This window comes from Eumetopias jubatus, unplaced genomic scaffold (assembly GCF_037043125.1).
Source record: "Eumetopias jubatus isolate StellerSeaLion01/CBP00866 unplaced genomic scaffold, mEumJub1_p1.0 scaffold_17, whole genome shotgun sequence".
Classification (NCBI taxonomy): domain Eukaryota; kingdom Metazoa; phylum Chordata; class Mammalia; order Carnivora; family Otariidae; genus Eumetopias; species Eumetopias jubatus.
In genome coordinates this window covers 12,656,670-12,680,831 of record NW_028274823.1, presented here as the reverse complement: position 1 = coordinate 12,680,831, position 24,162 = coordinate 12,656,670, and the positions used below count along the sequence as shown (strand labels likewise).

Genomic DNA, 24,162 nt, shown 5'->3' with positions numbered 1-24,162 from the left:
TGAGTCCCACATCGGGCTCCCTGCTCAGCAGGGAGTCTGCTTCTCCCTCTGACCCTCTTCCCTCTCATGCTCTCTCTCTCTCATTCTCTCTCTCTCTCAAATAAATAAATAAAATTTTAAAATAAAATAAAATAAAAATATCTTAAAAAAAAAAAAGTGGAGGCTTTGTTGGCAGCCAGTATGGGGCAGTCTGTGTTCCTGTGTGCTCTGTTCTGTTGCACATTTGGTATAAATAGAATGTGTTAGGCTGTGGGTAAAATGCCATTTTGGTCTAATGTGTCAGGTAAGATTTAGTAGTTCGAGGCCACTGAATTTAGGCAGATTCTTCTTTAAATTTAGAAGTATGAATACTTTAGAGCAAGGAGTTTAACTGTTTCCTTGCCAGACAGTAAATATTTTAGGCTTGTAGGCCATAGGGTCTCTGTCCCAACCACCCAACTGCATATGTAAATGAATGAACACGCCTGTGTTCTGGTTACACTTTATGTGTAAACACAAACAGCCAATCCATGGTAACAGTTTCCTGACCCCTGTTTTAAGTAATTCATTTTTTCACTTTTACCACAGACTCTTTCTTCTTTTTCTTTAAGATTTTACTTATGTATTTGAGAGAAAGAGAGCACAGATGTGGGGATGGGAGATAGAGGGACAAGCAGACTTCACACTGAGCGTGGAGCCCACTACGGGGCTCGATCCCAGGACCCTGGGATCATGACCTGAGCTGAAGGCAGACGCTTAACTGACTGAGCCACCCGGGCGCCCCTAAAACATTTCATTACTTTAACTTGAAGCCTGGAGGTTTTGGCACGTTTAGCTTTCGTTCTCCTCTCTGTTTCTGATAGCCAGTTTCCTCCTGGGGAAGAAGAGGAAGGAGGGTGGGCTGAGTCAGGTGTGGGCCGGCAGCCATTTGAGTTCTTGCCTTAATTCCCTAGGACTCTGCCTGCCCTGGTGTGGCATCGACAGGACTGGACCATACTTCATTCCTACGTGCACCTGGATGCCGATGAGCTGGAAGCCCTGCGGATGTGCCCAGGTAGACGACAGCATCTCAGGGGATGAGAGCCTTGGCTTTATCCAGGCTTGTTGTTGGTTTGGGGGAGTATTTTTGCATTCCTAAAGGGAATAATGATGATTAGTTATTCCTTTGGTAAATGCACCCAATTCTTTTTCCTTAAAAAAATTATTTTTAATTTTTAAAAATATTGCAGTAAAATATCCATAATACAAAATTTACCATCATAATCATCTTTAAGTATATAATTCAGAGGCACTAAGTACATTTCACTTTGTTGTACAACCATCACCAAAATACGATTTATTTTTAACTTGCAAAATTCTAATTTTATAAAAGTTTCCCTATCAGTGATTTGACTTAGACTTTATTTTGAGCCTTTGCATGTTTTTTCTCAAAGGAAAAATAAAATTATTTTTAATGACGTTATTATACCTGTATAAAAATTTTTATTTTTTATTTTTTTTTAAAGATTTTATTTATTTATTTGAGAGAGAGAGAGAATGAGAGACAGAGAGCATGAGAGGCAAGAGGTTCAGAGGGAGAAGCAGACTCCCTGCCGAGCAGGGAGCCCGATGTGGGACTCGATCCCGGGACTCCGGGATCATGACCTGAGCCGAAGGCAGTCGCTTAACCAACTGAGCCACCCAGGCGCCCCTGTATAAAAATTTTTAATTGTAAGATTCTGAGAATAATTTAATAACAGTATTATTTATATCTGTAGGAATTCTAATATTGTGGTGACATAGTCTTTTGTTTTTCTTTAAATTTAAGGTGATCGCGCCCTTTATACTTTTATGGTCTTAAAAGATTCTTTCATAGGGGCGCCTGGGTGGCTCAGTCGTTAAGCGTCTGCCTTCAGCTCAGGTCATGATCCCGGGGTCCTGGGATCGAGCCCCGCATCGGGCTCCCTGCTCAGCGGGAAGCCTGCTTCTCCCTCTCCCACTCCCCCTGCTTGTGTTCCCTCTCTCACTGTCTCTCTCTCTCTGTCTGTCAATTAAATAAATAAAAATCTTGAAAAAAAAAAGATTCTTTCATAAAGTGATAATGATAATGATAGATGGTAGGGGCTTTTGTTGTTGCTTTTTGCAAACCAAAATGCAATATTTATGCAAGTTATAAAAAAATTAAAAGAACACTCACAGACTCACCAGAGATGAAAAAGTAGAATCCTATCTGTACTTTGAAGCATCTCACGTGCCTTCCCATCTCATTCCTCACTCCCTTCCTCTAGCCCCATACATAGAAACACATAGCTCTAAATAATATATTGTTTAGTTTTACTAAACTAACTTTATATATGTGGATTCACGATATATGAATTCTTCTGTGGCCTGTGTTTTGGTTTTTGTTTTATTTTTGCTTAACAGTATTTTTGTAGGATTTTGTATTTTCATGTGGATATTTGTAGTCTCATTCATTTTCACTGCTATATAGGATCCCACTAAGTGATATACCATAGTTTATTCACTCAGACTTTTCTCCTTATTTATTTATAAGATTTATTTATCTACTTCAGAGAGAGGGAGAGAGAGAGAGAGAGAGAGAGAGAAAGAGAAAGGGGCAGGTGGAGAGGGGCAGAGGGAAAGAATCTCAAGCAGACTCCCCACTGAGTGTGGAGCCTGATGCAGGGCTCAATCCCAGGACCCTGAGATTATGACCTGAGCCTAAATCAAGAGCCAGTCACTCAGTGGACTGAGCCACCCAGGCATCCCTCTCATTTTTCACTTTTAAAAACAGTGCTGCTACAGGCATTCTTTTTTTTTTTTTTTTTTTTAAGATTTTATTTATTTGAGAGAGACACAGAGAGAGAGGAAGCACAAGCAGGGGGAGTGGGAGAGGGAGAAGCAGGCTCCCCGCTGAGCAGGGAGCCCGATGCGGGGCTCGATCCCAGGACCCCGGGATCATGACCTGAGCCGAAGGCAGATGCTTAATGACTGAGCCACCCAGGCGCCCATGCTACAGGCATTCTTATTATGGGTCTCTTGATGCACACATGTAAGGCTAACTCTAGGTTATACGTCAGGAAGTAGAATTTCTGGGTTATAAGGCAAGCAGATCCTCAAGCTGCAGGGTAATGCCAAATGTTTTCCTCAAAAATTGTACCAATTTACCCTCTTACCAGTGTAGGAGAGGTCCCATTGCTTCATGTATCAACAACAATTGGTTACTGTCAAACTTTAAAATGTTTGCCAACTGGGGCGCCTGGGTGGCTCAGTCGTTAGGCGTCTGCCTTCGGCTCAGGTCATGGTCCCAGGGTCCTGGGATCAAGCCCCGCATCGGGCTCCCTGCTCGGCGGGAAGCCTGCTTCTCCCTCTCCCACTCCCCCTGCTTGTGTTCCCTCTCTCGCTGTGTCTCTCTGTCAAATAAACAAAGTCTTTAAAATAAATAAATAAATAAATAAAATGTTTGCCAACTTGGTGGCTGTACAGTGATATTTCATGTGCTTTAATTTGTATTCTCTTGATTCCTAACGAGGTTAAACATATTTCTGTTTTTGCCATTTGTGTTTCCTCTTCTACAAAATAACTATGTTTTACATATTTTTACATTGGGTTGTTTTTCTTACTGATTCATAGAAATTCCTTATATATTCAGGATATGAATCCATTGTCGGTTATCTATACTTCAAAAAAAAAATCTCTGAGTTTGTGGATTTTTTATTTATTCTCATGATATAACAAATAGAAATTTATTTTTTTAGACTTTTTATTAAGTATAATGTGCTTCATATGCTTGTCACCCAACTTCAACATTTGTGAACATTTTATAATCTTGTTTTACCTTGTGTCCCTCATGTTTTTTTTCCCCTGGGTTTTTGTTATTAATTGATGTATTGTTGACATGTGCTATGAGTTTCAGGTATACAAAGTAGTAATTCGACAATTATATCCATTATGAAACATTCACCATAATAAATTTACTCACCATCTGTCACCCTATTAAGTTATTACAATATTATTGACTATATTCCCTGTGCTGTACTTTTCATCCCTGTGACTTATTTATTTTATAACTGGAATTTTGTACCTCTTCATCTCCTTCACCCATTTTGCCCATCCCCTCACTCTAGAAGTCCTAATTTTAATGTGCTGGAATTTATTAAACTTTTCTTTTATGACTTTAGTTTTTATATTTTGTGTAAGAAAATCTTTATACCAAGGGTAGCAGCATATTTCGTAGACATTTAGAAAGTGTTTTTTCTTCCCCATTTAAGCCTTCAATGTACCTAGAACTTTTTTTGTAGTGAGTTTGGGATTTTTTTTCCCAGTTGGAAAGCCACTTGGCCCAGGACTACTTAGTGAATGGAGTCCTCTTTTCTCCAGTAATCTGTCCATTTCTGTCAAATATCATATTTTCTCATGTGAGTGAGTCTGTGGCTGGCTGGCCTGCAGTTAGTTTTTTGTTTTTGTTGCTGTTATTTTTTAAATGTTTTCTTTTGGTAAAGCAAAACTTTAGCATTGATAAATTGGTCCTCAAAAAAATTTTTTTTTTGTTTTTAATTGTACTGCTGATTGAAATCTGAAAAGTCTGGTAGCTGTTGTTTTAGCCTCAGTTCCAAAGGTCTGCTAATTCTTGAGTTGCCCTGATTCCTTGAGCATTTATTGTTTCTTCTTCCTTTTTTCTAATTTCTTAAAATAATTTTTTTTTTTTTATTAATACAGTATTTATTTGTCTTTCCTCTGTCACACCCTGAGCCAACCACTTTCCCCAGGCTGCCTGGAGAGGTATAGGAAAAGGAATATACAGGGCAGACGAGACTCGGGAGAAAGACCTCTGGGAGGTGGTGAAGAGGATGAGAAAGGCTGCCATCACGAGAGCACAAGAGCCCCATGGCCTCTGGGAGGGCAAAACCCAGAATGGCATAGGAGACGAGATGTTGCTTCAGAGAGGGATTCCTGTCATAACCAGTGATGAGGCCCCCAAACACAGTCCCATTTCCAGCCCCAGAGCCAGCCACCCCTACCATGGCAGCCCCAGCCCCAATGAACTTGGCTGCTAGGTCGACGTCTGTTGCAATGGCGCTGGTTTGGAAGCTGCGGCTAGGAATAAGTGAGGTCCCGGGACGTGGGGCTGCCACGCTGCTGAAGCTTTCATCTGTCGGTGTCTCCGGTGGTTTTAGCACCGCTGCAGACAGTGATGGGCTCAACAGCTGAGAGGTGCCCCTGACCAAGAAGGGGGTGGAGATGAACTTGGCACAGGCGGACATTTTCAGGGCATGAGGGGCTGTGGCAGGAGAACTGCTCCCAGTGCAGAGAAGACAGAGAGAGTCCTTGAGCATTAATTGTATCACATCTGAAACCGGTGAAGGATGATGCTGCTCCCAGCATGCTGTCCCTGAGAAAGCCAGGTGTTTGGCTGTGGTTTCTTAGAGACAAAGACCTAAACGGGGACCAGTCGTCCAGAGAACCCTTGCTGCCTCTGCCTCGGCATCATTCTTGACCTGAATAGCAATGACTGAAAAGTAAATGCCTTCTTCCTTGACACCAAAATCTAGTTTGGGGTCATTTAGAGTTGTATGAGCTTCTTCAGGCAACTGCCGATAGTGAAGTCTTAAGAAATGCCGGGTGGCTCAGTTGGTTAAACAACTTAAACAATCTTAAACAAATTAAGAAAAAAATTTAGAGGGGCGCCTGGGTGGCTCAGTCGTTAAGTGTCTGCCTTCGGCTCAGGTCATGATCCCAGGGTCCTGGGATCGGGCCCCGCATCGGGCTCCCTGCTCAGTGGGGAGCCTGCTTCTCCCTCTCCCACTCCCCCTGCTTGTGTTCCCTCTCACGCTCTCTCTCTCTCTCTGTGTCAATTAAATAAATAAATAAAATCTTAAAAAAAAAAAAAAGATGCCACAGGGTACAGCTGATGTACCCTGAATAAAGCAGTGAAGAAAAGCACCTGATGAGCTTTTAGATTCAGTTTTCTTTTGATACATTCACAATAGGATTTGTTCCTACTCCAGTAATGTTGGTCATCTTTGTAATGCAGGTTACATCGCCGGATTTGTGGACTTGGAGGTGAGCAATAGATCAGACCTCTATGACGTGTTTGTGAATCTGGCAGATAGTGAGATTACCATTGCTCCACTTGCAAAAGGTTCGTTCTCTGTTCTGTTGTTGATACAAAATGTCATCAAGCAGTTGTACTTTTTTAAAATTAATTAATTTTGAAACATTTTAATTCCAGTGTAGTTACCATACAGCGTCATGTTAGTTTCAGCTCTACAATATAGTGACTCAGCAGTTCGATATGTTACTGCTCATCAAGATAAGTGCACTCTTAATCTCCTTCACCTATTTCCCCCATCCCCCCTGCCTACCTTAAGCAGTTCTATTTTTAAGGCTGATTCTCTAAAACTGGTATTCGAGGGCCTGCTTAGCATGCTGTGCTGAAACTGTAAGGATTTTTCTGTGTCTAGAACATGACGTTTATTCTTACGGGTCTCGCCATGGCAGTAATACATTCGGGGTGCTTAGGCCGTACAGTATATGTTAATAAGATAGCCTCTCTATCTTGTTTCTCCAGGTCTCTGTTTATACAAGCTGTATTAGGGATCTCTTGCTGCATAACAAATCACTTCTAAATTTAGTGATTTAAAATAGCAAATATTGGTTATCTCAGTTTCAGGACTGACTTAGCTGAGAGGTTCTGGCTCGGGGTCTCTCCTGGGGATTCAGTCAAGATAACTGCCGGTGCTGCAGCCCTCCGGAGGCGCGACTTCTGAGTTAACTCACCTGGCTTTAGCAGGAGGCCTCACCATATGGGCCTCTCCATAGAGCAGCTCGAGTGTTCTCATGACACGACAGCTGGCTTCCCCAAGAGCGAATGATCCGAGAGACAGACCACGGTGCCTTCTATGACTCGCTCTCAGAAGTCATACGCCAGTTCCTCCATGTTCTGTTTGTTAGAAGGAAGTCATTAAGTCCAGGCCACACTTAAGAGAGGGGAAGTATGCTCCCCGCCTCGAAGGACAGAGGATCAAAACAGGTGTAGAAGTTGAGCAGTACACAAGGGCTGAACGTGACTCCTGTGTGGAAAATCTTTTTGAAAGATGTGTCAGTAAGCACAGGGGAATGGAGGTCATGGCCTTTTGTAAAGCCAAAGTGATAGGAAACTAGTGGTGGCCCGGGCCACTTAAACTGATGAAGCATTAGGACCAGAAGGGGTGGCCATCTCCCTGCTGCCTGTGGTTTCTCTGAGTCTATAAAGTGGGCCCATCTCAGCCAGCATTATGCGAATGGAGTTTGGTCCTTGGAGTGACAAACAAATGTTTTTATTTTGGAACATGAGGTATAAATCGTGATTATGCCCCACCTCCTAGCACATCGTCCTACGTGGGCTCAGTAATAAGATGGAAGTGCGGGAGTTGGCGGTTGTTTTGAAAGTTCCTTCTGTGTGGTTGTTTACCTTTTCAAGTAGACAGCATGGTTTTTATTATGTAAACTTGTAAATATTCACATAACATGTGCTTGATCTCACCAGAGGCCATGACAATGGGCAAACTGCACAAAGAAATTGGCCAGCTCATTGTTCAGTCTGCAGAAGATCCGGAGAAATCAGACAGCCAAGTTATACAGGTAAGTCGTCAGTCCTCGGACTTCCTGAGAGTCCTGAGGTAGTGCTGCTGGGTGGGGTGCGGCAGAGCTCACGCAGTGCGCGCCACGCTGAGCGGCCTGGGCGAGGGGTGCAGATGCTCAGAGGAGGCTCTGTGGGATGGCCCTGGTGAAGATGAGCAGGTGGGGGGCACCATAGCCAAAGAGTTATCAGGCTCCGGGGACAGACATATACAGGGGGCTGGTGCTGAAGGCCCGTGTTTGTAGTGAGAAGTGTAACCCCCCAGTGGTCTGGAATGCTTTTCTGCGCCGCCAGTGCATTCTGTGCTCCTAGCAGAATTTCTGTGGAGGAACGCATTGTAAAGAGAAGGTTGCTGCTGAGCCGGGGAATTTAGAGAGAGTGTCTTAATCTAGCTTTGATGTATTGTGTTCAGAACATCAGCAAGCATATAATCAGATCCCTGCCAAAGTGAGCAGACTCTGGGATCACACCCCGCAGGGCTGGCTGCCTGTGGGGTCCACCTGTCTATGGGGTTTACCTGTCCAGCTGACCATGGCGTCCATACGGACCCACCCCTCTCCCCTTGCCAGATTGGGATAGTTGAAGAGTTTAAGGCTCTCCGTGTGGTTGATAAAGCCCCTCCTCTGCGCTGCGGCCTGCCCAGTCTCCTCTCTGCTGTCTTTTTGCATTGCGCCCGTTCCCAGCTCTTTGCTCCTCTCCTGGGATACACTTCCAGCCTGGCCTCTCCTGGGCCCTGGCTCATCTAGACCTTTGTGTTATCCCATGGGGGCCAGCAGCCTGGCCAGAGGCCATTGTCTGCACTTGTGCCACCTGGGGGGGCCCCCTCTGATAAGCATGCCCTACTCCCCTGTTTGGACCTGACTCTTTTCTCCATTTTTTCATTCATTTACCTGGAAGATATTTATTGAACACTCTTTGTTAGGCATTGGGCAAGGGATACTGTGGGGAGCAAGTCCCCTGCCTTCATGTCTTGTATTTAGTGGAGTAGATGAATAGAAAACAGTGTAAAAGCCAGATCACTGTGAGCCATGATAAATGCTGTGATAGAACAAGAAGTCAAGGTAGAGAATGTTAGAGAAGGGGTCAGACAGCTCTCTGAGGAGGCAGCCTGTGAGAGCAGCCACGGCTTTGACGGGAACCCACCAGCAGCACTGTTCTTTCTGTTCAGTGCTGGTGGCCCATCCAGCCCTGGCCAGGAAGAGTGGGCGGGTCTTGTCCTAAGGACCTGAACACTGAGACTCTCCTTTCCTTCCATGTGGATCGCATTGCCCATCCATCCCTCTGTCAACATTTGGGTAAAAAATTGACTTTTTTTTTTTAAGATTTGTTTGGGGGAGAGAGTGCGAGTGAGTGGGGGGAGGGGCAGACTCCCCTCTGATCGGAGAGCCTGACGTGGAGCTTGATCTCAGGACCCATGAGATCATGACCTGAGCCGAAACTAAGAGTCGGGCCCTTAACCAGCCACCCTGGTGCCGCAAAACATTGACTCTTTACCATGTTGGTTAGCTATGTAAATATGAGTTTTGAATTACTGTGTTTTTCATGGACTGAAAGTGATACATAGGTGACTCAGTATAATGTATGAGGAAAGTGCCTGGCATATTTTAGGGGTTTGAAAATATTTGAATGAATGAATGATGTCAGCAAACCAAGAAAAAGACATGATTTAGTGCCAGCTCTGGTGACTCCTCAGCCAGGCAGAGTGCTGTCAGTCAGTGGGGGTACAGCCCATGTGACGGGTGCTGGGTCACTCGCCCCAGGTGGAAAAGGGCTTTGGGAGGAGATCTGTTCTAAAAATAGCAGGGTTCCTCAAAAAATTAAACACAGGGTTACCATAGATCCAGCAATTCTCCTGGATGTGTAGGAGAAAGAACTGGAAATAGGGACGCAAAGAAGTATTTGCACCCGTGTTCATAGCAGCACTATTCACAATAGCCAAAAGGTAAAAAATAACCCAAACACCCATCAGTGGATGAATGGGTAAACACAATGTGCATAGAGTAGGGTATCATTCAGCCTTAACAGGAAGGAAGTTCTAAGTTGTGCCACAACACGGACGAACCTTGAAAACATTATGCTGAGTGAGAGAAGCCAGACGCAAAAGGACAAACATTCTGTGATTTCACTTATACGAGGTACCTAGAATAAGCAAATTCATCAAGGCAAAAAGTAGAATGGTGGTTACCAGGGGTTGGAGATGGGGATGGGGAGTTACTGTTTATAATTGGTACAAAATTTCAGTTTAGGAGGATGAAAAAGTTCTGGAAATGGATAGTAGTCATAAAACTCTATGAATGTACTTAATGTTGCTGAATCATACACTTAAAAATGGCTAAAATGGCAAAAACAGGACACTGGTTTTTCTAAGTTGTTTTAAGTTTCAGTTTTCCTAATTTATAGTCTGATAGACTTAAAAAATAGCAGGAAGAATTCTCTTCGAATGCAACGATTCATATTTTTTGATGCTAACAAATGGCATATTTTCCTGTTCCATTAAAGGATATTTCCCTAAAAACAAGAGAGATCTTCACCAACCTGGAACCATTTTCAGAAGTTTCTGATGATGGAGAAAAGCTAGTTCTCAATTTTGAGGCCCTAAAGCAAAGACGATTTCCACCAGCGACAGAAAACTTCCTTTACCATCTAGCGGCAGCTGAGCAGATGCTGAAAATCTGACTGTGACGATGTATCACTGATGAATGATAGAAAGCTCTCTCACCACGATTATCCACTAACTATGTAAAATACTGAAAATAACAAAGAAAATGTTATATTTTTAACGATTTAAAGTATTGCGATTTGACCTGAAAAAGCCCTGAAACACATATGAAAACCCTTCCTATTTTCTCCTGATTGGTTTCCTGCCTGCAGTCAGTGTTGGACAAAGTGCTGTAACCACCATAAATAACATTAGCAATGGCGTGGCGTCCCGGAGTAAGAGAGAAAAAGCTCTGCCAAGTTCTTGTGCAAATCACAGCAAACCCAGAAGCCTTCATTATTATAAGTTCCAGTTGTCTCACTGCGTAATCACCAACTAACAGTTTATTTTCAGAAAGCTGCCTGAAATTTTGCTTTATATTCTTCTAGGAAGAACTTTTGTTCCTCATGAGGAACTCTACTTTCTGAGCCAGACTAAGTTTTCTGCAGAACAGTCTAGAAGATCATTCAGAAAAGATCCTGCAGTTGCACTTTCTTGTAAAAGAAAAGATTTTTTTTTCTTGGCCTTTGAACATTTTTGCCTATATTATGAGGATTTTGCATAAATTTTGTACTTGAGTAGACAACTTTAATAATCCATATTTATACTGTTGCAGAGGTAAGCATCTGGCAAACTTAAGCCACTAGTACTCTTTAATTAACCCTGTTGCTAGCAGTGTTCTTTTGAAAAAGATGCCAGTCCTTACATGGTAGAGTAAAATAAGAAGCCCACTTTGGATGTAAATGTATGAGTGCGACAGCAACTCTCTGTAATTGCCTAGGCCAAGACCAGAGAGAGTCTTCAGACTTCAGTAAGAGTAATTTGGCCACATAAGAAGGTAACTGTTCTTGTTCAGGTTATGTATCTTTTTCATAGTTGGAGACCTAAAAGTCACAAAATAAGCATGGAGGTCTAAATTATGTATTTGTTATTTTATTCTGTGTATTCAAATTAGTTATGAAAGGTTATTTTACACTCACTACTGTTGTCCTTAGAAATCTTACCTACCCGGAAAAATGTTTGTAAAAAAATCTTTATTAGATCTTTCTTTTATTCTTTGTGTTAGACATTTGTTGAGTAAAAATAAAAAATAGCCTTTTTCCCTCCCTCCTTGGGTGGGGGCACGGGAGGATGTGGAATGAAGTGATGTTTCTAAGGCAAACAATTGAAAATTAAATCTGCACTTTATGAAAATGAATATGAACATCTTTATCTCCCTCATTTTTTGTATTACTATATCAGCTAATGATGAACGTTGTTAAAGTTACAGATTATGATGCAGAAATAAAATGGAAATATTTTGATATTCTGTAACAGTTTTAGGCAGCTGAAGAATTGTGCCCTCTTTCTGTAATTCTCCCCACTTCGAACAAAAGATAAAACCCTTTTGTCAATGCAGATGTACTGGGGAGTTCTTACAAGACCTGTTTGAAAGTCAAGGGGTTCAGGCTTCCTCCTTCCACCCCTGGCTTGCCCCCTGCTCTCCCTGCCCTGGCCCTTCTCCCCCCACCCCCCACTTCCTAGGGCCCTCGCCCTTCTCCCTCCCCGACTTCCTAGGGCTGGCACTTCAGTGTCTTCTTTGAAAAGATGCTCTTGCATTTCTATTCTGTCACCTGTTAGTGGCTAAGCCTCCACCTGGGGCCTTTGTGTAAGTTTTGTTCTTTTTGTTTAGTGTACGCCTGTGGCTGTACTGAGCCATCTGGTGCAATTTTTTTTTTTTTTTTTTTTTTTTTAAGTAGGCTCCATACCCAGCGTGGAGCTCAACGCGGGGCTTGAACTCACCGCCCTGAGATCAAGACCTGAGCTGAGATCAAGAGTCAGACGCTTGACCGACTGAGCCACCCAGGCGCCCTGGTAGAACTTTTTTTTTTTTTTTTTTAACTTTTTGTTCTTGTAGGCTGTTGTGAAACCCTTTTAACCAAATTTGAAGATAACCTATGGGACCCTGAAAGCCACAGATAGATTCCTTGATGATTTGGGGCAGGGTATGTTGGAAACATTCCTCCAGTATGCCAATGTTTGGGTGCCTACTGTGCCGTGCACGGTGTTGTATCCTGGGGCTTCCCTGATGCACCAGACACACTTCCTGCTCTCGAGGCACACAGTTTACGGGGGCGCAGGGACAACAAGCAGGCTCTTCTGCTGCGGTGCGGCAAGTGCTAGACACGGTATGAGTGCTATGGGAGCACGTAGAAGGGGCACCTAATTCAGTACTGTGAATCCTGGAAGGCTTCCTGGAGGGAGTGATGTCTAAGTCAGACCTGATGCATAAGCAAGAGTTAGCCTGGCAGGGGACAGCTGATATGAAGGTCCAGGAAGGAAAGACCATAGTCCATATGAGGAACGGGGTATTGGTCCAGAGTGAGGAAAAGGAGTGGCAAGAGATGAGGGAGGTTAAGGCTTTTGCCTGGCAGGGAATCTGGACTTGAACTAATGCACTGGGAGGCCAGCTAAGGCTTTTACGCAGGTGTCTGTCAGAGCAGGCCGGGGCACGGATTGGAGGAGCCGGAGGAGATGAGAGAGGAATACCAACAGGGGATGCTGTTGGACTGGGCAGGCTTGGGAAAGGGGCTTAGAGACCTGACACCTTGGGGCTCAGCTATGAAAGGCCTCAGGAGGGGAGGAGTAAGGGTGACACCAGTGCTCTTGGGTGATGTTACGTGGCGGTGAGGAGGAAAAGATGGCCTCAAGTGGCTATGTGGATGGCGGAGCGCCCGGTGCAGCAGGACAGGGGCCTGTGGCTCAGGGCGGCAAGCCCAGTGCTGGGTCTGAGCACCCAGCAGAGTGGCGGTCGAGCGTCTGGGTGGGGCCCGGAGGAAAGCAGTTTTAGCAGAGTGGAAGGCGGGGTGGAAAGGGTGAGGGGAGACAGTCTTTGACCAAATTTGGCTCTCGAAGGTTGTTTGCTTGTTTAATAAGGCTGGTGACTCACGGACTACAAAGGAGGGAGGCGGCCAGGAGGCCGGGCAACTGCAGAGCCAGGCCCGGAGGGGATCCGGCTGGAGGGGCCCAGAGCCGAGGGCACAGCTGGCCTTGCAAGGAGGCGGGAAGGCTGGGGGCCGGGAGGGGGGCGGTGTCAAGAGGCCTGCAGATTTGGTGCCAGGAGGCTCTGTTGCTGGCCAGTCGTTTTGGTTTTCACCGCGAAGGAGGCAGGGTCACAGACCGGTGGGGGCAGAGGAGGAGATGGGTGGCTGAGGGCAGAGATGTGAAGCAGTCCAAAACGGGAGGAAGCTGAGGAGGGAGACAGGGTGGCTTTGGGGCTCGGAGGCCTTTAGTGCTCACCAGAGGTTCCTGTTTACCTTGAGATGGGCCACCAGTGGAATGCCCGGGCCCTGGGCATGGTGGACCCTTCTTGATTTTTTCGAACACTCAACTTTTGGTAAGTTTATTAGTCATTTCACAGTGTCCTTCAGAGGCTGATGAACACAGAAAATAAAAATGGACTCTTCTATCAGCCGTTCTTTCGGCAGCCCATGGGGGTGGGTCAGACAGGACGGCCTCTCCTTTCTCTTCCCTTCTTCCATCCAGGCTCGAAAGCCCAGGCACCAGCCTTGAAACGGCCGTGGCCTGTGTAATTCTAAGGCAACCTGTGGGCGCAGACACCTCGGGTTCCAGACCTCCCGCAGAGTTCTCCAATCGGACACCTCGAGCAGAGAGGAAGGTGTTCAAGCAGGAACCAACCAAATTCACCGAAAACAACACATTCCTACACCCCTCTGTTATAGAAGAGTTCTGTTTCTTCTGTTGCGGACTGAATTTCCTTTTCAAGTTCACTGCACTGTATCTGAAAAACAAAGTCAAACTCTTCATTTTTTTTTTTTAAGACTTTCCTTGCCTTTAAAGTTTAAAAAAAAAATTCAGAAAGCATCTGTTTCCCAGTCCCACATTTTTCAGTGATGTCCAATCTATTGCACAACACATGACTTCCGAAACACTTTGTTATGGAGAATTTTAAATATGAACAAATGCAGAAAGAATATAATGAACCCTCATATACTCATCACTCCAGTTTATTAACAATCTGCCAGTCTTCTTTCATCCAGCATACCCAGCTTGGGGGTATTTTCTGGAGTATCTGAAGGCAACTCTCAGATCTGCCATTTTACCTACAAATACTTCAGTGGGAAATTCCAAAAGATAAAGACTTTGTTATGTAACTGCTCTGCTGTCATCACACCTAACAAAATCAACAACAGTCCCCTAATACCCAGCCACATTTCTAGCCTAGCAAGGGGGCAGAAGTACTAGCTGAGAGTGGCAGGCAGGGGCAGCTTATCCGAAAAGGAGTTTTGCAGGGGGACAAGCTTTCCTGTTAAGGTCCTTGAATTTCCAGACCAGAAGGTCGCTGCAGCCTGTGGTATGTCTGAGAAGAATATCCTGGTCTCGGGATTTCTCGACAAGCAGAGCTGGCCACCCTAGGCCAGACAAGGAGGCAGGACCCCCACTGGCTCAGGACCACCATTCAGGCACCTCTGGGTCCACCTTGGATCAACAAGGTATTTTCAAGGTCCAGCAAATGCTAAGACTTAACTTGGCTGTTGGTGGGGAGAGGCTCGAGAGGCGAGATGGACTCCATTTCCTGCCTCTACTCTGGCCCCCGAGAGCCCCTTCAAGCCTTACAGGACCCACCTGCTGCCTTCAGAGTACAGCCTGCTTCCTCAGGCTGGCTGTGCGCATCCTGTCATCTGGCCCCAAGCATCTTGCCAGTCACACTCAGCCACATGTGCCCAGCTACAGTGGATCCCTCAGCTCTCCTATACGCCCCACTTGGAATGCCCTCTTCCCTCCCCGATCTCTGCCTGTTCAAATCCATCCATGTCCAAAGCTTCCCTCTTCCATGCAGCCTTCCTGGATCAGCTGGCAATTCTCTTCTTTCCCTAATTTCCCCATGGCCTTTCAGTCATGTTTACTTTCTAGCAAGTAAGCATTATTTCCATATGTGACACATTACCCTTTCTGCAAAAACCTGTAGCATCTGCCCCACCTGCTCTCTTCTACGGCAGCAGAATTTTAAGTAGGTCCAGAATAAGACCTCATTCCCCAGCTTCCCTTGCACTAAGGCTTTGGCCACATGACTAAGTTCTGGCCAATGCGCCAGAAGTGGAAGTGCCACCTGGTCAAGTGGAATGAGGAAGGTGCCATCTTGCACCCTGAAGATGGGGCCCAACCATAGGGATGGTGGCCTGCTGAGCTGGAAGGAATTAGCCCCCTGGGGACTCTATGACACATAGCTTCCTTACTGGGCTGGCTACCTCACTGTAGAGAGCAAAATGGAGTCTCTCATGTCAAATGGGAGCCTGTGAGGCAATGATGCAAGCAATTAAAGGTACGAGGCTAAACATACCAGCTACGAGGTATTGCGGGGACCAGCATCAGCTGACACCCCAGAACTGGTAACAAGCAGAAGCAGAGGAGGTCTACAGGGGCCCAGGACCGAATGAATCCATCCATCCATCCATTCATTTATTTGAGAAAGACAGCACGTGAGCGGGAGGTGGGGGGCAGAGGGAAAGAATCTTGAGCAGGCTCCATGCCCAGTGCTGGGTTTGCTCTCACAAGTCAGAAGCTTAACCGACTGAGCCACCCAGGTGCTTCCCAATTAAATCCCTTTTAAAAGGGGAGAATTTTGGGGGCGCCTGGGTGGCTCAGTTAAGCGACTGCCTTCGGCTCAGGTCATGATCCTGGAGTCCCAGGATCGAGTCCCACATCGGGCTCCCTGCTCAGCAGGGAGTCTGCTTCTCTGACCCTCTTCCCTCTTGTGCTCTCTATCTCTCATTCTCTCTCTCTCAAATAAATAAAATCTTTAAAAAAAATAAATAAAAAATAAAAAAATAAAAGGGGAGAATTTTTGCAGCAAGCTGTTAGACTCTTCAAACGTGACCCCTCTATGTCTGACCACTTAAAAAAGGCATCTGCTGCCGAAGGCTCTGCCAGATCTCTGAACAGAACTGAGATCCTTCCCTGCTTGAACATCAGAAGCAGCAAGTGCCGAGGAGCTGACCCGGACCCGACCGGGGCCTCGTGTCAACTGCGCATCCACAGACTGCCTTGGCGTTTGGTTCGTTAACTTCTTACACCCTTCTGTTATCTTGTCTGTTGTGTGGCTTGTCTTATGTTCTGCTCGGTGCGCTGTGTAAGGAGCCAAGTTTTATCACCTGGTGAAATGTCAATGAGTTTGGAATCCTGAACCTGCTTTATCATTGTGATTAACTCTGCTTTATGACTGAATCAAGCTGACGTTGTGCAAAGGCACACCTCGTGTGTGCACCTGCGTAGCGTGCTTATGACACCCACACCTTTATGTGAAGGAGAAATAAACCTTCACCTTGTTAAGGTCACTGTTATTCTGATCTCAGTTCCAACCAAATGTAATCCTAGTTAATATAGAGCCCTTTCTTTCCTCCCCCCTGGCTACTGGCATTAAAGCTAAACCACACATATGGGTGCCCCCCGCCCCGGTCCCTTTCTCTTCACTTCCCCCCATCTGAATGCTCACAGGTTCTAACTTGTCCAATTCAACTGTCTCTCTAACCGACTACCATGGACTTACTCCAAATCCCCCATCACCTCCAGCCAGAAAACTTCTACAGCCCCTCAACTGTCCTCCCAGCCTCCAGGACTGGCCCCACCGACAGCCTGGCATCCAAAGGGTGATATTTCTGAAACACAACCTGACTAAGCCACTCCCCCCTTGAAACCTCTCCTCCATCGTCTATCACCGTGGGGGGCCTGTGAGGTCCTTCACCAGCTGGCCTCGCCACTCCACAGCCGCACGACCCACAGGGGAATCTCATCTTCTCCCGTGCCCCAGGCTCCTCATCTGTAAAGTGGGAAAATGAACGTTGTCTTCAAATGAAGACGAGAGACTGCTTGGCAGAGTCCCCAGGACACAGAAGGTGCTGGATAAACAGAAGTTACACTTGTTAGCCTCCCCTGCCACTGCCCCCAGCCCCCGACTGTCAACGCTGCCTCTGTCGTGCCCACACTGCCCCGGTGCTTGTCTGTGTCCCCCGCAATCCCACTGTGTCTGCGGCTACCCGTGTGCGGGGGTCTCTCCCTCACTGGCCCGATGACCCAAACACATGCATTCAGCCCTGTCACTTTAAGTCTAGTGGCCACCTGACTCAGGGAGGCCGGCGAGAGTGGCGGCGGTGAAGCGGAGAGGGTTGCTCTGGCCACTGGCAGGCTGTCCTGGATCTTGCCTTTCCATAAGAAGGGTGACCTCGTGCCAGAGAAAGCAGCCACGAGCCAAGGACCAAAATGCTATCACAGAGTAAGGAACCGAGTTACTCCTAACATCGCAAAAGTGAATCCCACGACCCATGATGACACATACAAGACAAACTAGAAAGATACCCAATTACCTAACCACAAACTCGTTGATTCTAGATTATGACTCCCCCATGCCAGCAAAGGGAGCTCTGCAAAAGATTCTTCCCTTGGACTTCTTAAAGCACACCACCCCCACCCCCAGCCAGGTCAGGATTCCTGGGCTCTGTGGTTCCACCTCCCCCTAGGTCCCCACACCAAAGCCCGTGGTGGCCACATGCCATTGCTTTCTCAGAGCTACTCAAGGGCAAGACCCCGTTTACTCAGGGCTGACCCCAGCACCTTACTTCCAGTCCGCCAGGGGAGGCCCTCTGTAAGTGTGTGTGGACTGAATCCAAGAGCCCAGGGGGAAGCGAGATCAAGGAAGCAGGGCAGCAGGAATTCCCCCAGGATTTAAAGACTTCTGTCAGTGACCTAACCTGCAGATCAGCCACCTGCTTCACTCTGAGTACCAGTGCAATCCAAGATAAGTATTCGCAAAAGGGTTCACTGTTACTGTAATCTTACTGCGACAAACCATGTTCTAATAGGTGGGCCTGGGAAGGTTAAAAATATTTTCTAACAGTTTATTTTAATGAGAAGCTGCCCACCCCATTCTGTCCCTCAGCACCCTCAGAGTTCAGCAACCTAAGATAACTTCAAGTTTCTCTTATGTGCTAGCAGAGTTGGCCGAGTTAATGATTCTGTGAACCTAAAATTACATAAGTTCGGTTTGGAACAAGTTCATTCCAGAAATTTAAATACTTTTATAGACATCACTGATTTTTAACTTCAGTGGCAGAAACAAGCATTTAAAATTTCCAGCTAAGAAATGCCAGAAATCAGTAATCTCTATTACATCAGCAATGTCCTCAATAGCAGCAACAACCCTTTGCAGAGATACTACTATCGTCAATTCTCTTTAACAGATATGGAAACTGAATCTCAGAGAATTTAAGCAGATTGACCAAGGTCATGGAGGAGGTGGGAATCTGAATCTAGGTCGTCTGACTCATCATAAATTAGAATATATCCCAGTTGATACAACTGCACTAACACAGTAATCATTAGCTTCATGTGGGTACACAACTTAAAGTAAAAATTCAGTTCCTCAGTCATGTCAGCCACATGGCAGGTGCTCAACAGCCATTCGTGGCTAGTGGCTGCCATGTGAGCACACAGCTAAAACATGTCCATCACTGCAGAAAGTTCCATTGCATGGGGCATCACTATGGAATATTAGGAAGTATTTAAAATATCTCAAAGGTTTTCTCTTCCTTCTCGTGCTCTCATTCTCTCTCTCTCAAATAAATAAATAAAATCTTTAAAAAAAAAAAAAAAAGGGGCGCCTGGGTGGCTCAGTTGGTTAAGCAACTGCCTTCGGCTCAGGTCATGATCCTGGAGTCCCGGGATCGAGTCCCACATCGGGCTCCCTGCTCGGCAGGAAGTCTGCTTCTCCCTCTGACCCTCTTCCTTCTCGTGCTCTCTGTCTCTCATTCTCTCTCTCTCAAATAAATAAAATCTTTAAAAAAATAAAATAAAATAAAATAAAATAAAATATCTCAAAGGTTTTTAAATGTCCCAGAAAAATGCTTCTGATATACCACTAAGAAAAACAGAATCCAAAACTGTGGAAGTGATCTGAGGGGTGGGATTAAATAAAGTTATTTTTATAACTTTTGAAAACTTTGCAGATTTTTTAGAAGTATTTATCTTACTCTTACAACAAGGAGAAGAAAAAGGGTTTTGAGTTTTTGTTTTTTGTTTTTTTGAGAGATTTGAAGAGGGGGCACTTACCCGTTCAATTTGTGGGAACATACTAAAAGAAACCGGCACCATCAGTCCCATTACTAAGACGGTACAAGACAGCTTGAAGGTCCATAATGACCATGGGTATTGCCGGAAAAACCGGGTCCTGTAAGAGACAAGGTTACCAGGCATTTCTAGAGGCTGGCCCTCGGCTCGGACAGTCTGGTGTGCAGCTGCTGGCCCACGCCCTGGTTCCCCTCACCCACAAACATGTGATACCAGCAGCCTCACTGTGCGTCAGGCCCGCGGTTAAGAACTTCATGGGCACTGCCCTTTTGATCCCCCACAACCCTTTTGAGGTCCGTGCTATCATCACCCCCTTCACACAAACGAGGACACAGCCACTGCCTGGTTAAGTCCAAAATCCTACGGCTCAAGAGTGACAGGCCAGATTCTAGATGCTGGGCTCTGCTGACACGGATGGGACATTCTGCCCCTGACCTCTGAGGGTGTGAGAGACAGCGAGGGAAGATGCAAAGAAGCCCAGCCTGGGAGTCAGAGACCCAGGGTCCCGGGTCTGGCTGGGGTCTGCACCGATAGACCAGGTGTCTTGGGCGAGTCACTTCCCCGTTCTGAGCCTTGGGTTTCTTCACAAGCAGGATGCAAGGGCTGAGTCAGAAGAGCCACCGAGGTCACTCCGGCATGGATACTGTTGTGGCTGTGGGGGCCACTGGGAAATGAGCGCCATCTCTCCCCCCAGGTAGCCGGTGCCTCAATGTGGGCTCTAAGGGACAGACTGGAGGACCCCAGCTTCCAAAGGCGCCCCAGCTCTGACCCAGCCAGAGTGGTCCAGGAAGAGCCTGGGCCAGCAGAAGTCTCCACCCCCATCCAACCGGTGGACCACGGGAAGTAACACTTGGCTCTAAGCAGCATGCTGCTATTTCTTGAAAATGCGATCCTTACGGGTTCCTAACAAAGGCTTCCTAGCTCGCCACACTGGACAGAGGGGATTGGTTCAGGTGACCCCATCTGGGCCAACGGAATCCCTCCCTGGGAGTCTGGGAACTGAGTGGAAGACATTCTCTGCCTTCGCTGGGGTTTGCTGTGTTTTTCATCCCTCATCAGGACACTTGGAGGATATGAGCTGGGAGGTGTTGGCAGTCATGTCCCTCAGCAACACGAAGAAGCCAGTGTGTGGCAGGATAGAGGAAGCTGACACCATGAAGATGAGGAGGAGAAGAGCTTCTGCTCGGCGACCACAGGCTACATGAGCCCCCCGCCCGCAGCCAGGATCTAAACCAACACATCTGCCTTCTGGCCTAAGCCACTGCATGTTGGGTTTCTCACACCAGCTGGTCCCTAGGCCTTCCTCCTAATTAGGCCACTTCTTGCTTCTCAGAAGGGATGATGGTCCACTAAATCTGGGCCATTTAGGCTAACTTAACACATGCTTGCCATGAAGGAGGAAGACAGGCTAGAGCAATCCTCACAGCACATCGGAGCTGGGAGAACCTGCAAATCACCTCAGCTCGGTGTTCAAGACCCGAGGGGCCATGCCTCAGCAGGTGCTGGGACATGCCCGGGAACACAAAGCCAACTGAAGACAGGGCCTGGGCGAGAGACCAGGGTTGAGGAACGTGCACATCTGGATTTCCACGCCTGCCCCCAAATCAATCCTACTGTCTAAGCTGTGACAAAGAGAGTTTAGTGGGAAGACAACTGAACAAACTTCTTCCTATCCCTCCCATCAGGTTCAGCGTTTGACAAGGTTTGTAAGGATTTTGAGTGGCGAATGTTTATTCCTACCTAGGGAGATGAGCATGCATCTTACCTTACAAAAAAGTGCGAGAAGACTTCAGGGATGAAAGCTGAGGTCCCAAACAGCACTACTCTGGATGTTGCTGTATCTTTAACGGCCTAGCAGAAATGGAAAGGAAGCATCTTAGCACATGGAGTTAGACCATTTCCAGGGATCCTGCCACTCAAGACAGAGATGAGCAAACAGCAGCTCTCCTCTCTCACTTAGAAAAATACTGCGCATAGAGAGGTGGAGGCAGCCCCTCCATGCAGAGCTGGAGGACGGCTGGGCTTGGTGCTGGGACTTACCTCCCGCTGACTCCACCGTGGTCTCCCCATCGGTCTGCCAACCACCCCATCACTGAGTACAAGCAAAGGCAGCTTATAGAAAAATCGTTCCCTCAGTGGGAACGCTGGATTTGCCACTGAGGACTGCTGCTTGTTTTCCTTTCAATCCAGGAATCTGACACTGGCCTCCTGATCCTGAGCAGCTCCCCAGTTACCCCTTCGAGTGGAGGAACCCTCCAGAAGTCCAGCTCAGAGCGCACTGGTGTGGCATCACACCCACATGGACCATGAACCTATATGCACCCACCTTTTGCTTGTCATTAAGTGTGCTATAAAATCTTACTTTGCACAAACATGCATAGCTTATAACGTTTTGTCATCTGTCCTGTAACACACACTACTCTACATATTGAGCATTTAGACATGTCATTGACCGTATGGGTTATATGCACAAAGCCACACGTACTCAAGGGCAATGTAAGAGAGACTCTCAAGGGAAATCCTGACCATAGATGACACTCACATGTTAACTTCAGAAGCCAAGCCCTGGGTAAGTTACAACTCTCCATACAGCACTGCTGTGCACGAGATGAATAGGCACACACTCCACCAGCCCCTTCCAACCCTCTCTTCCACTTTTGGCTTCCTAGGACAGGGCTACAGCCTGCCTTCGGGGCTCCTCTCCCCTGCTCGGCAGCCCTGCTCTCTGCTTCTTACACTGACTCAGCTCATCCGATTCCTCTGCAGGAACGCCTTTCCCCATGGGGACAGAGGGGCCAAGGAGGGTAGCTCTTAAAAAATACACTTTAGGGGGCACCTGGGGGGCTCCGTGGGTGACGTGTCTGCCTTTGACTCAGGTCGTGATCTCCGGGTCCTGGGATCGAGCCCCGCGACGGGCTCCCTGCTCAGCCGGAAGCCTGCTTCTCCCTCTCCCTCTGCCCCTCCCCCCACCTCGTGTGGCTCTCACGCGTGCGCTCTCAAATAAAATGAATAAAATCTTTAAAATAAATAAACTTTCAGGAATATAAAATAAAACCGCTCCACTTAAGTAAGAGAAAAGTGGCTGCTGAGGGTGGTGTGATTCAGTGGGGCTGTCCGGCTGTGTTCGAACCGGACACCCGTCCTGAGGGGCACCGGGCCCAGCCAAGGGAAAACAGTACGTTTTGGCCCCTGAAATCTGATCAAAGGTGCCCTATTACAATCAGATACTGCTGGTTGCGTACTTTCTGAAATTTTAGCCAAAGACAATAGACTGTTTGGTGACGGAAATGATGAAAGAATGCTTATGCTTACGCACAGTTGCAGACTCTGTTCTTCAAAGATAAACTTAAAACAGGAAAGGAAAAAAAAAGCAGAGCATCAAATCTTTCTTTTACCCTAACTCGGCCTTCATGCAGAAAATGGAAGTTTCGGGGCGCCTGGGTGGCTCAGTCGTTAGGCGTCTGCCTTCGGCTCAGGTCCCGATCCCAGCGTCCTAGGATCGAGCCCCGCATCGGGCTCCCCGCTCCGCGGGAGGCCTGCTTCTCCCTCTCCCACTCCCCCTGCTTGTGTTCCCTCTCCCGCTGTGTCTCTGTCAAATAAAGAAATAAAATCTTTAAAAAAAAAAAAAAAAAGAAAAGAAAATGGATGTTTCTCCCGGAGAGACGGACTAGATAACCAGACAGCCCGCGGGGGCCCGAGGCCGCAGCCTCTTCTGAGAGGCTGCGCACTCGGGCCTCCCAGAGAGAAGCGAGCCTGCGGCTGAGGGCGTGGCCGAGCAGCTGAGGGCGTGGCCGTGGCCAAGCTGAGCCTAGCCCAGCACCTGGTCAGGCGCCTCGTGCGGCGGGGCTACTCACCAATTAAACACCTGCTCTCACTCTTCTTTTCAGCTGTGTGCACAGTTCACAGCAGCCCTAACACCCTGCAGGTAAAGGGAGCTGAGGAGAAACGCAAACTGACGTCCACATGAAGACCTGTGCACGTCCAGAGCAGCATTATGCAGAACAGCCCCAGACTGGACACAGTCCAGATACCCCCGGCCCGGGGAAGGGATACGCAGATGTGGTCGGTACATCCATACATGCAACGCTGCTCGGCAGTAAAAAGCAACAGACTGTTGGTAGGTACACGGTACAGGTGGGTGAACCTCAGAAGTGAAAGGAGTGAGACATAAAAAACACTTGTACGAGTCACTTACATGAAATTTCTGAAAAGTCAAAACTATGAATACATAAAGCAAATCAGTGTTTCTCTGGGGCCGGGGGGGTGGGCGAAGGGAGTGACTCAGTGGGCACGAGGGAAATTTTTAGGATGAATACGTTCTAAATTTGGACCGTGGTGACAGCTGCATAACTGCTTACATTTACTAAAACTCATCAAACTATACTCTCACAAAGGGCTAATTTTATAGTACATAAATTATCTCTCAATAAAAATGTCTCATTAGGGTGGCTCTTAGGCACAAAACCTTTATTTCAAAAGCGAGCTATTTTATTTTTGGCAGCTACTTCTCCCCTTATCTGTAATCACTGTGTCTCTACTATAATTCATTTAGGAAGGTGGCCACTATTTTCAGACATGCCACTGAATAAATGGTCTGGCAGGAATCCGGTGGCACACATGTGATGGTTTATAATCCAGCTTTGTGACTCGCAGATAGGGTTTAGTGGAATATGCTTTGTGAGCGGAACAATGATGTATTTACTGACTGAACGAGCAGCCATCTTTTCTAACCTCCTGCCAACACATGGGGCAGGAGATGTCCCGA

General features: G+C 46.8%; 2 protein-coding genes and 1 pseudogene across 5 annotated transcripts in view; 1 reads left to right on the top strand and 2 right to left on the bottom strand.

Moving 5' to 3' along the window:
• Positions 1–16,607, top strand: part of DENND10 (DENN domain containing 10) — a 25,694-nt gene extending 9,087 nt beyond the window's left edge. Inside the window, exons 6-11 of one of the 3 annotated variants that reach the window (XR_003612057.2) lie at positions 933–1,033; positions 5,993–6,100; positions 7,487–7,581; positions 10,079–10,895; positions 12,017–12,131; positions 13,803–16,607. Coding sequence is in view for 1 of the 3 variants with exons in the window: in XM_028121797.2 (XP_027977598.1) it covers positions 933–1,033; positions 5,993–6,100; positions 7,487–7,581; positions 10,079–10,255 (481 nt within the window). In the remaining 2 variants the exon portion in view is untranslated. Of the gene's footprint in view, positions 1–932; positions 1,034–5,992; positions 6,101–7,486; positions 7,582–10,078; positions 11,476–12,013; positions 12,132–13,802 lie in introns of those variants that run through there. The other 2 variants (XR_003612056.2, XM_028121797.2) reach the window with 2 other exon arrangements.
• Positions 4,699–5,222, bottom strand: LOC148162138 (ATP synthase F(0) complex subunit C2, mitochondrial pseudogene; annotated as a pseudogene).
• The window catches only part of SFXN4 (sideroflexin 4), a 22,962-nt gene continuing 12,445 nt past the window's right edge, over positions 13,646–24,162 (bottom strand). The window contains exons 12-14 of one of the 2 annotated variants that reach the window (XM_028121781.1): positions 21,163–21,248; positions 19,380–19,497; positions 13,646–14,058 (exon numbers count right to left, since the gene is read on the bottom strand). In XM_028121781.1, coding sequence (XP_027977582.1) covers positions 13,981–14,058; positions 19,380–19,497; positions 21,163–21,248 — 282 coding nt within the window. In that variant the 3' untranslated portion in view covers positions 13,646–13,980. Of the gene's footprint in view, positions 14,059–19,379; positions 19,498–21,161; positions 21,249–22,792; positions 22,987–24,162 lie in introns of those variants that run through there. The other variant, XR_015767121.1, reaches the window with a different exon arrangement.